Consider the following 12,409-nt stretch of genomic DNA (forward strand, 5'->3'; position numbering starts at 1 on the left):
TTTAAGATCTATAGATGCGCGAAGTTAGCTATGATGACTACTGATGCTCTTCCCCTATGTGATACCATCCAAGAACAAATATAATGATACCCATGATCACCACATCACCACATCAGGGTTTTTACCAGTAATTATCTAGGGAAAAAAACTGAACCAGATTCAGGCACAAAATACAAAAAGACTAGACAAAGTTTAAGGGAAAAGTAAACTGAAATTTAAAAATATAACTTGGAAAGAGGGAAAAGATCTGAAATGGTCTGAGACGAGGCAATTTTCTTTTTACAGCACTTGTAAACGGCGCGATTAAGGGGCCGCGTGCAGAACGCGCTTTTGTCTCAATTGGAGTCAACCATTACATTACAACGACAAATTAATCCAAGGTAAGATTGGAATAATGCGCACGTCGATCACGAATTTGTCGTCTAATTGCAGAGCTGTTATCTTATTCAATTATGACTGAGCTCCTGGCATGGCCCATTGTGGGAAACAGGAAAGGAAGGAGGCGCATGGCTGGCATCCTACCTAAGCACGGCAACGGACGGGAACTCGTCAAAAATATCTGAACTGCGGTAGCCGCGTTGTTTTTGTATAATTTCCCTTATTATTATGGTTGTGGGAATTATTTACGGGACAGTGAACGATCAATGGCATCAGAGGGGATGGAATTATGCAGATTTAACAGGGGATTTTGGGGGTTGTTATTTGTATGTTTTATATTTGGGTTTCTAGCTGATTCAGACGCTAAGGAAATGACGAGGTTAACAGGCAAAGAGAATTCAAGGTACAGAAGTATTTCACAGATTTATATGTTGAGAGGGCTTGCAGACACCCATTTTGAAAATCGCAGGGATAAACTTGACCAGGTAATTTCCCATGCCTTGGATTTTTTTTTCTTTCAATGGGTTTGTTAAAAAATTATAGAAATCCCAAGTTTAAAAAAATGATAGAAACGCATTTTGATCCAAACGAAAACCTATTTAACGAAAAGCGGAAACCCATTTCAACTTTGAATTCGTGTTCTTTCCGTTGGCAATGGTCCTTGACAAATTGAAATCTCGACCACCGTTGTTTAATAGATGTTCTATACATCTTAGCTGCTGTTATGGTAATGAGTAATGTATAATTGATCGCAAGTATACGTTTAACGCAGTTTATCAGTGTTTACTTACCCTGGGTAAAGAAGGGGCTTCGATTAGTGGGATCCTGTCTATTTAGCATGATAAACAGACAACTCAAACCAGAGAGGAGGGCGTTCAAACCGACAAGAAACCTAAATTTTAGCACAGATGATAGCAAGCATCAGTTTAACGCAGTTTATCAGTGTTTACTCACTCTGGGTAAAGAAAGGGCTTCGATTAGTGGGATTCTGTCTATTTAGCATGATAGACAGACAACTCAAACCAGAGAAGAGGGTGTTCATAGGGACAGATGACCGACAAGAAATTGAAATTTAGCACAGAAGAACTAGCTGCAGATCCAAAAAAATGGAGGATTAGATTTTGCGTTTAGTTCTTTCATTTAGACGATCAGACAGACCAAAACCTGAAGGCAGATCACCTGCCTTACTAGCTGAGATACCAGATAACAAGAGAAAACAAAAAAGACAAAAGAACTACGACTAACATGAAACTGCACATCAGAACAGAAATAATAGCTAGACCAGGTGAATATAAGATGCAGTTGAGAACTAGGGTGAACGTTTCCGAACTGATCACTATCTTTATCCTTCTTATTGTGAAAGGAGGAACTTTAACGTTCAGAAGGCAAGATTGTCCAGGTCATTTCAGCCAAAGTGCAGATAGTTTTATCCAGATTAACCACATATAAGTGATATTATTCCAGGATACATCCTTTTGACAAGGTTTGCAATGTACATGTTCATTGCAGACTTGAGATCTTTCAGAACTTCCTCGAGTACGTAGGAAACATCATTGCTAGTTGTCATCATCCCAGTGGCCAAAGTTTGAGCTGTGGACTGTACATTCCTAAATATTATTTGTGTTCTCACAATGGCAAAGTCGGGAATTGAATTGTTGGTTCAGGATGTGGAGTTTGTATTACCATTTCCATCCAGTTCCAGCCCATTCTTATTGGAAACCCCAAGGCAGTTGTGATTAGGAGGATTCTTAACTAAATTCTTTTGCCCTTTTGAAATTGCACTTCCGATTTACCTACACTTAGGGCATAAGGGTTAACAACTTAACAATTCCTTTACCCTTTTTTGTCCGCTAACCTTCATAAGCATGTTTTAAGTTTAAGTAGGGGTTTTGCCAAAGTTCCAAATATTGAGGGTTCTCAGAAGTTTTAAATTTTGTGCTTTCTCTTATAAAACATTCTTTGATTTGTTCCTCTGCAAACCTACCAGCCTCATACCTGCCAGTTAAGCATTTCAGCATTTGCTTTGGGTGAACATAACTCATTTTTTTTTTTAGGAAAATAGCAGCTATGGGGCTGCACCTGTTTGTATTAAAATAGAGTAAAATATTACATCTGTATGTCTTCGAAGTAGTCCATCACTGGATAGAGCAAAGGTAACTACCTCAACATCTAAACCCATCTCCAAAAACACCATCCCAGACAGATGGAACCGACCCAATCCTATTCTAGTAACCAAAATGGAGCGGGACACCAAACTACCATCCCAAAACAAAACAAGCTACTTTAAGCTCCCTGGTTGAAAAATGGAGCTGGCTGCTATACATTATAGGCTGAATATAAACAAAGACTGCAAAGACAAACCAAAGACATATCATAACTGTTATCACAAAAGCTCGCACCCTTGCTGAGCTCTCAACTCAACAACCTTGTGAAACATGGAAACAACCCCGAAGTGTGGGACTTTGCTCAAGGGGGTTGAATCTCCGGAGAAGGTCGGCTTCCTTTCCAGTCCAGGTGCAGGTGTTGAACCAACTCAACACTTAAAAACTAAATCCTAAGCCTATCCTAACAATTTTGTAGAGGTAAAGGGGAAGAGAGAATGCTTGAAATAGAAGGAGGTGATGCACCAAAAAGAGATTGTTCCTCTCCCCACTGAGATGACACAAAGAATTAATTGAAACACCCAGGAGATGCACAAAATTTAGTTGCATGAGTGACTCCAATGCATGTATGGAGGTTAGAATTCGCTAAGCGTCAAGAGGGGAGAAGGATTCCCACAAGTCACACTCAGAAAACAAGTTAACACAGCATATATGGAGAGAAAAGCCACAAGACATGCACCTATAATGAAGGTAAGAAAACATAAACAACATACATAGGTTGAAAGAAGGCAAGAATGGTGATTTTCAATTAATCATAAGGCCAATGGCCAAACTTACAGTTGTATAAATGCAAGATAAATACAAGAGAAGTGGGAGAGCATGGAATAGCTCAAGCTACCAAGGAGAGAACCCCTTACAATGAGGCTTAACAACCTTTATATAGAAAAATGGGTTACAATGGTGATCATGACCCCTGCATGTCAGTCTGGAAGTGCAGGGAAGGGCATGCACTTGGCTTGTACATGCAGCAACTTAGCCATACCCCAAAGGCAATTATGAGGAAGGTGGATAGACTAACCTTCCAAAATCAGACATGACATAAGTCACCAAGCATGGCCCCGTACCTCCTTGATGGAAATCTTGCCAAAAACATTTAATGCACCCTTGTGGCTCCACAAAAGAAAGTGCACAAGTCACCAAAACTGTCGGAGCATTAAAAGCCTTGAATGTCGATCATGCCATTCAGAAGTGTTGCTAGTCGGAAGGAAGTCCGGGGATTTCGGAAGCTCGGACTCCCGAAGTGAGGAAGACAAGGGAAGGAGCAAGGAACTTCGAAACCTCGGGGTTCCGGAGAACTTCAAAAGGCTAAGGAAAGAACTTCAGAACCTCGGGGTTCTGAAGTTCCGGGAAAGAAGGAAAGGCCAAGGGAGGAAAAGGAACTAGAGAGAGAAGGCAAAGGGGGAAGGAACTTCGGAACCTCGGGGTTTGTTGTGATGTTTTCACACATCGCCTCATTGCAAATGGGGACCCTTGCTTTTTTGCTTTTTAGGGTTTGTTTTTAGGTTTTTTAGGGTTTTGTCAGTTAGCCTTTGCATTTTGAGTGTCGCCAAGGGGGTCACCTGGATAGCAGGTCTTGCTTGAGTGATGTCCTGATCCTGAAATTTGGCTAAGTCTGAAAGTCCTGATCCTGAAATTTGACTAAGTCTGGAAATTGAAAAACCTCAAAAAACTAGATTTTGCAATATAGCTCCTGGAGGTCTGAAACCACTCTCAAACATCCTGAAAGTATATATGGAATATAACTTAAAGTATAAGAACTTATACTTAAATGTTATATTCCATAAAAATTATCCTGATAGAGAGTTCAAAAAGTCAAATTTCGCTCCTGTCCCTCACTGAGGATCTACAACACATTTCGCTCCTGTCCCTCTCCAAGGGACCAAGGCGAAGCGCTCCTGTCCCTCACCAAGGGTCCAGGGCGAAAAGGCTTATTTGGGTCATTCCTGACCTTGTTTGGTTAAATTGAGACATCAAAGGCATGGTGGAGGACGAAATGAACATGATAGAGCATCCAGACTTGATCAAAGACGATGAAATGATGGAGTTTTTGCCTAGAAGGTCAAAAGCGCTCCTGTCCCTCACTGAAGGACCAGAGCGATTTTCTTTATAGGCACAATTTTAGACCTTTCTTGGACATTAACTCTTATTCATAGCATGAAGTAAGATGAAATCTTCCCTAGCAAAGGAATTTCGAGATGAAAAGTGAGACAATTTGGCTTAGAGGGCAAAAAGTGCTCCTGTCCCTCACTGAAGGACCGGAGCTCGATTTTCAAATTTGCACTGTTCTTGCAGGATCAAGACAATTTTATGATTTGAAGAGGTCAAGGGAGGCATGTTCTGTCCATTGAATATAATTTGAGTGGTCCACAAAGGAGTAAATCAACCCAAGTGACAAAAGTGCTCCGGTCCCTCACTGAAGGACCAGGGCGAAAATGTTATTTAATGCATATTTGTCACTGACTTTTCTATTTTGTTTTGTGTAGGGTCTCCCGGAGTGATAATTGGACGTGACTTGATACTTTTGAAGATTTTGAAGGCATGAAAATGGTGAATTTTGAAGGTTAAAGGGAAAAGTGCTCCTGTCCCTCACTGAAGGACCAGGGCGATTTTTACAAGACCAATAACTTCCCTCCGAGATTATGCTAAGGCAAGGTTGTGCGAGATGGGAAGGGTCTTCTAAAGCGTGGTGAACAAAGATTTGCCTTCAAAAATTTGATAATCCTAGCCTAAAATGCAAAAGGCGCTCTTGTCCTTCACTGGAGGACTAGGGCGAAAATCTTTAGAACACCAATTTTGCCTTACAAAAACAAGTTAAGCATGCATGGAACAAGTGAAAGAGATCATCGCTTACTCCGCAACGAGAATCGACAATGAAAGATGAAGGATTGACGACAAAAGTGAAAAAGTGCTCCTGTCCCTCACCTAGGGCCCAGGGCGAAAATGTCATAAGGCACGTCCCTTCTAAAGATCAAGTGAATTAAACTCAAGACTCCAATCAAAAATGTCATTTTAAAATGCCTAGATGAAGTTTTGAATGTGAAAATGAGGAATGCAAGGCCTAGATTGAGAATAGTGCTCCTGTCCCTCTCCAAGGGACCAGAGCGAAGTCATTGGCATTCATTATTTTTTGCCATATCCCAACGTTGACATCCTCCAAATCGCATTATATGCCAAAATCATCAACTTTGAAATATTTGAAAAAAATTAATTGGCATTTAATAAAGGCGCATGGCATTTAATAAATTAATTTTGAGCCTTAGAAAATCGAATTTTTATTATTAAGGCATTTAAAGTTAATTTTTGTGAAATTAAAAATTAAAAGTTGAGCGCACAAGGCATTATTTTGCCTTTATTGTTAAGTCGGCCTTCTTCTTAGTGGGATTTTATTTTATTTTAAAGCTTATTTGCTAGGTCGGCCTCAACAAGGATCAAGGTAAGCGCTCTATATAATGGGAGAGGTTCTTTAGCAAATTCAAATCATTCTTGCATTATCTCTCATGCGAACTTGAAGAGCAATTTGAGGAGGGCGAAATTCATCTTGAAGGCTATTGGAGAGGCGTATTTCTTGCTAGTTTGGAGGATAATTTCCAGATTTTTTGAAGACATTTGAAGGTGAATTTCCAGATTTTTGGAGAAGCTAGTGGAAGGTGAAGCTCTTTTGAAGGCCAAAGGAGGCGTACTTCATCCAAGGGAGGACTATAAATCTTGCCCAACAAAATCCAGTCTTCTTTCTTCATTTTTTCAAGGTTTTGTAGTTAAGCACTCAAAGGAAGAGGTATGAAGAATCATTTTTGAAGTTCTTATTCAAGACTTATTGTGATCCCATTGCAATTTTATAAAATCTAAGTCTTGAAAATCCAATTTCCATTCATTATTAATTTGAAAATGTGTAATTCTTGATTTATCATGACTTTTTCAAATTAATATCTTAAGTTTTACCTTTGAAAGGTCTTAAATTTCATACTTTAAGGTTTGATGCTCAAAAGACTAACTTTAATATTTTGTGTAGGCATCAAATGGAGATCCCGGAGTAGGAAGATCAAGCAAGGACAAGGGCGACCTCCTCCAGTCTAGCATCAACAAGGATGGCCTTCTTCAGTCAAACATCATCAACAAGGGCGACCTCTTCCAATCCAACATTACAAGGCGAGGTACATCAACATCCTGCACATCAGAGACAAAAGAAGTCAGAACAAGGGTTCATTGAAGAAGCAGATAATTTCAGAAGAGTTAATTAAGATACCTTCTCAACAACATCAAATTGAATATCTACCAAACCAAGTGTCAAATGAGGTGGCATCCCAGTCATCACTCCTCCAATCAGATTGATCCACCTCAGCATGTCCAGATTCAATGTACCTAACTCATGGAAGGTGGCACAAACTTCGATGTACCTACCTTGGCTATCCATTGGTCGATTTTTCCAGAGAGGACATGTGTCCAAGCAATACAATTATTTCATTGGTCAAGCATTAAATGTAATGTAATGGTTGTAACAAACCCTAATGAGGGTTTTCATTGTTGAATCTTGGCCATTGATCTCAAATTGATCTTAGCCATCGAATTGTATTGAGGGCACTATATAAGCCCTGACATTTCATTTGTAAAGGCAATAGATAGAAGCAGTTAATAGAAGACAGATAGAGAGTAGTTAGAAGGTGATTAGCTAGTTGATAGAATAACAATTAGAGTAGAGTAGAGAGAGAAGGCAAAGATTGTTGCCAAAATGTTGTTGTAAAAGACTTGTAACTTCATTGAAGAAATGGTGAAATTTATGGGTCGATTCGACAATTTGCATGGTCTCTATACTTCTCATGTTTGATTTTATGATTAGATGAATGGAAGAAATGTGCTTGATTGATGGTGAAATTCGTGTATCCATACTACTACCAATTTGTTGATTGCAGACTTGCCTTGTGTAGTCAACTGGAATCATTCAGCTTAAGCTTAACTTCAATTGTCGCTTCTTCATTGATATGCATCAACCTGATGGTGTCTATGTCTGCAGTGATGATTTGAACATCATAAAGCTTTCCTTCGAAGATCGCACTAACCTTGGGGAGATGGTCCTGGGATGTCAAAACAAGACTTAGTTAGAATTTCATCAAAGATCATTCATTGCTCTTACATTCTTAGTGTTAGGATTAGATCCTTTCCTCGCCCTCGTCTTTTTTTTTCTTTTTTTCAAATCAAAGCTAGTAAGAGCCCGTGTTCCAACAATATTCAAAGCAGATCAGACGTTCAATCATCAAATGTAAGTCCCCTTGTGATTCCAGCAAATCACATCATACCATAGAGAACTTATCCACACGTAGAGATCCTACAGCAAAGAACCTTGAAGTCACCCTGATTGATCCTTTTCGCGATATCTTCAGCATTCAGAGGCTTTACTCAAGAGAGGATAAGGTACCCTTGGGTATTTTATTCTGTGTTTGATAGTGTACAAAATACACGTCAACAGGGTTCCGGAGTTTCGGAGAGAAGAAGGGGAGGTTAGGAAGAGAACTGCGGAACCTCGAGGTTCCGTAGTTCCGAAGAAAAGAAGGAAGAAGGGCTAGGAGGGAACTTTGGAACCTCGGGGTTTCGGAGTTCTGGGGGAATTGCGCAAAGGAACTTCGGAACCTCGAGGTTCCGGAGTTCTGAAGAAGAAAGGGAAAGGGTTAAAGAGAGGAGGGGAACTTTGGAACCTCGGGGTTCCGGAGTTCTGAAGAAGAAAGGGAAAGGGCTAAAGATAGGAGGGGAACTTCGGAACCTCGGGGTTCCGGAGTTTTGGGGAAAGGAGAAGCTTAAGAGAAGAGGTGAAGGAAAGGAAGGCTAGGAACTTTAGAACCTCGGGGTTCCGGAGTTCCGGGGAAAGAGGGAGAAAAGCTAATGGAAGAAAGGGAACCTCAGAACCTCGGAACCTCGGGGTTTCGGACTAGGAAGAAGGAAGGAGACAAGGGCAAAGAACTTTCCAAAGTTTCGGAGAAGGGAGAGAGAGGGCCTAGGGACTCTGACAAGGCAACACTTCAAACCATGATTCTTCTGCCTTTATCCTTGATCAACTGGGGGCAGCGCTGGTCCATGAAACATATCTCTGATCGGTTCTTGCCGATGGACCAAGGGTGTCATAAAATGACAACAATAACCCTTACCCAGACCAAACTCGACCCCTAGCATCACGAATTGTGACACTTGCGCTTTCCAGAGACCAATCGAGCTTTGTAGACACATTTTGGGCCACAATTTACATGGTCTTCCAGAGCCATCTCGTCGTCTGCCTCCTCCATCATCGTGCCAGATTCCACATTCTCCTCCACGGTATCCACTGCAAATTCAGGTTCATCTCTTTCAAACACCATCAAACCATCTTCCTTGATATACCTCTGCAACCATCCATTAGTTTGTTTTGGGACCATTCCCAACATCAACTTCAAGAAAGATACACTTCTTTCTGCCGCTATCCTCCTATGCGGGAGCACAAAGGGGTTAGGAGAGTGGATTAAAGGATATATAGCTACCTCTTTCCCACAGCGTTGAAGGACATAATTATCTTTCGGCAATGGGACACCTTGCTCAGGGTCTACATCTCTAAGACGTCGTCCAACTCACCCAAGAAATTGCCACTAATCAGCCTTTTGTAGATAGCTTTTGCCACAACCTTCGACTCACATGCATTTAGCAATGTTGCAAGAAACATTGTTGAGACGTCGGTGTTCACTCTATGGGAGTGGTTGGCTATCAAGAAATCCTCACCGAGCACCGCCTTGATGGCATGAATGATCAAGCTATGTTTAGCTTTAAAAATCCTCCTGAGCCTTTTGTTAGAGACCTCCTCTAGGAATCCCATCTGTGTTTTTGCGCTCACCAAGCTTAGCGGAGTGTCCATAGCTATCGCTCTCTGCAAATCTACCACTTTATCAAACAAATGACTCACCACAAAGCTGCCGAGATCTCAGGGAAGAATATAACAAGGCTACCATGCTTGAGTCTCAAAATTTTCTTTCTTGCAATCAATAAATCTTCATCCGAGCATAACACATCTGTCCATCATTAATGTAGGCACTTTCATTTGCGGGATAATCAATATTCGATGTCCCATATATCATGCATGTTGAAAACGAGGCACTGAGTTGGCCAGTGGATTGGCCAACTTAGCCTAAACCAACGCCACACAACCACCCACAACCCTTTGTGCGTTTGGTGCAACTGTCATGAAGTTCTCAGGAAGGCCTGGATAAACATATCACTATTCTTGGTGGCAAGAGGCACAATGACCCAGAGGTGACCTGTTGCATAACACGATAACCAGAGAGCCCGTATTCCCTCTAGAGGCACCGTCGAAGTTGATTTGGACTCATCCTGGTTCAGGGGTTTCCTATTTTACTCCTTCCCTAGAATTTTTCGAAAGATTAGCCTTCCGAAACCCATCAATGGAGGGAACATAATTCATTATTACTTTATGTATTGCCCCCCTACTAGGAGGCTGCCAAGTCCTGTAACTTAATAATAGTTCTGATATGATCTGATCGATGATCATGTCACTGGATGCTTTTGACTCCTTTCCTTTATATCTCTCAATGTCAGGGAGTGGTCACACCTCTTCATTGTGGATGCCCTTTGGCAAGAGACACACCGTTTCACCATTAGCACCCTTTGAAAGAGTGCAACTCTTCATTACTTCTGCCCTTTGAAAGGGACACAACCTTTCACAATCAGATCTGCACTTCTTATTTAAATCAGATTTGCACTTCTGATTCCCAAATTATCCCCCACTCAAAATGAGGTTCTCTTCTCCCTTTTATATCCCATGTTTGAGGGAGTCACAACTTTTTCTTCCATGTCTTTTGACCATTCATTAACTTAATTAAATTTTAATTATATTTAATTATATATTTAAATTTTATTTTTAATCTTTTCTATTTTAATATTATTATTATTATTTATTATTAAATTATATTCCAAAGCGGGGAGATTACACTTTACCACATTATCGGGGTTTTTTAAACTTGAATCCCCATGTTTCTTTGTCTCAAAACTTGGCATACTGACATTAAAAAACAAGATCTTAAACAACATAGCTTAATATTGGTTTTGTAAACTGTTCCCTAAGAAATCTACCAGAAGCCAGAGAGAACAGTTTGCAAAGCACAGAGAAAAACACAGAATAGGCCTCGCTAATGAAGGCAAAATAAAAATCCAAGTAAAGAGCCTCTTTTACCCAGAGAAAACCAGAGGCAGAAGACGCTCTGTTCCTTTGATGCTTCTGAAATCCAGCGAAGTCTCTTTATAGGAACTCTGAACAACAAGATCAGAACCAAGTGCAGAACTTTTGACATTATTTTGAATTCATTAGAGCACTGGATTTCAATTATTTGAATAACTTGCCAGCCAATTTAATTTTGGTCCAAACGAATCTAAACTCCTATTTTTCCAATTTAGCTTGCCCAGTCCGTCGAAGCCATACAAGGAGTAAAAGAAAAAGTAGAAATTTAAATTTCCCAACTTCTTTCAGCTTCATAACCACTTACAAATCCATTCCACAAATTGGCTCCTAGACTACTACTTATCTTCAATGCAAAATGATAGTTACCACATAGATTGGTGGTGTATGACCATGGAACAAACTAAGTATACATCACTATAGCCACCACATTGTTTACATGCAAATTGTTCATTGAGTATTGAATTCCAAAAGTTAAATAGCTCCATAACATCTCATTTATGGTATCTCAAATAGAAATAACGACTTTTCTTTCTTTCCTAATTAAACAATTGGGTTTTGACAAATTCAAGGATAAGGTGGTCATGTAATAAGCATTACTCTATTATTATCATATTAGAGAACCATCCAAACTTTTAAATCACCATACCAACTCAAAACATACAATGCCGTAGCAAGTGTTAATACTTACAACATTAAATCATACCAAAGTCGATGGTTAAAAATTATTACAAAATAATCAGAATTGCACACTGTAAAACTTGCAATCAGCAAGCACATAAATGACATTCCCAGCAAAAAGTTTTTTTGTGATTGTCACTTTCTCATCTCTCTTTTTGTTTTGCATCATAAAGTGTAATTCCCCTCTCCCTCATGAGACTCTTTCATGCTACATTCACAACATGAAGAGAGGTCGTTAGTGCCATTAGTCATAAAAATAATTAACATATAATCATTAACATCAATAATATCATTCTTCAATAGTATAATCAATAGCTAACCAATGAATTAACAAGGCGTTAATAGAAAATCCTAGTTAACCATATTAAGTATCTATAATTAACAATACAACATATAATAAATGCCAAATAAAAAGATCATAACATAGGAAGGTACATTTTAGATAATATCATCACCACCCAAGAAGTCATTCATTTACGCCAAATTAAAATTACAGAATTACAGAATGTGGTATTGGGAATTCCTAAAGTTTCTTGTAAAGATGGTGTTTGTCATGGTTGAGTATACTTCTAGTGATTGGGTTTGGTTTGGGAGATGAACCATATTTCAGTTTAAGCAAGGAAGGTGGGAATCATGGTAGTTATTGGCACATACCACATGACAATGAATGGTGAATGGCACTTTGAAATAGAGAGTGAGAGAGGGATTGCTCTTATGAATGTGAGATTCTCATTCTTTAAAGCAATTGTAAAGATCAAAGAGAGTATTGTAACGTCTATATGGGGTCATGCGGGTTTGGTAACGGAGGCATCAATAGAGAAGCTTCCTAGTTTATATAATGGATGGTACTGGTGAAGGGGAATGGTCACTCTCGTAATATTATATATAAATTTGATGCATTGGTGGAGGAGTGGAAGGATGACTTGGGCTTGTTCAACCCAGGGGCGTCCAAGAAGAATGCCAAATCAGTTAGAAGCAGGAATAA

At 39.7% G+C, this 12,409-nt stretch overlaps 1 protein-coding gene across 3 annotated transcripts in view; it reads left to right on the plus strand.

The window, feature by feature from the left end:
• The first annotated feature begins 229 nt into the window (after positions 1 to 229).
• Positions 230 to 12,409, plus strand: part of LOC131036269 (formin-like protein 8) — a 50,112-nt gene continuing 37,932 nt past the window's right edge. For 2 of the 3 annotated variants that reach the window (XM_057968121.2, XM_057968119.2), the window contains exons 1-2: positions 230 to 380; positions 491 to 863. In XM_057968121.2, the coding sequence (XP_057824104.2) occupies positions 645 to 863 (219 nt within the window). In that variant the 5' untranslated portion in view covers positions 230 to 380; positions 491 to 644. Of the gene's footprint in view, positions 381 to 490; positions 864 to 6,549; positions 6,692 to 12,409 lie in introns of those variants that run through there. The other variant, XM_057968122.2, reaches the window with a different exon arrangement.

This window comes from Cryptomeria japonica, chromosome 6 (assembly GCF_030272615.1).
Source record: "Cryptomeria japonica chromosome 6, Sugi_1.0, whole genome shotgun sequence".
NCBI lineage: Eukaryota > Viridiplantae > Streptophyta > Pinopsida > Cupressales > Cupressaceae > Cryptomeria > Cryptomeria japonica.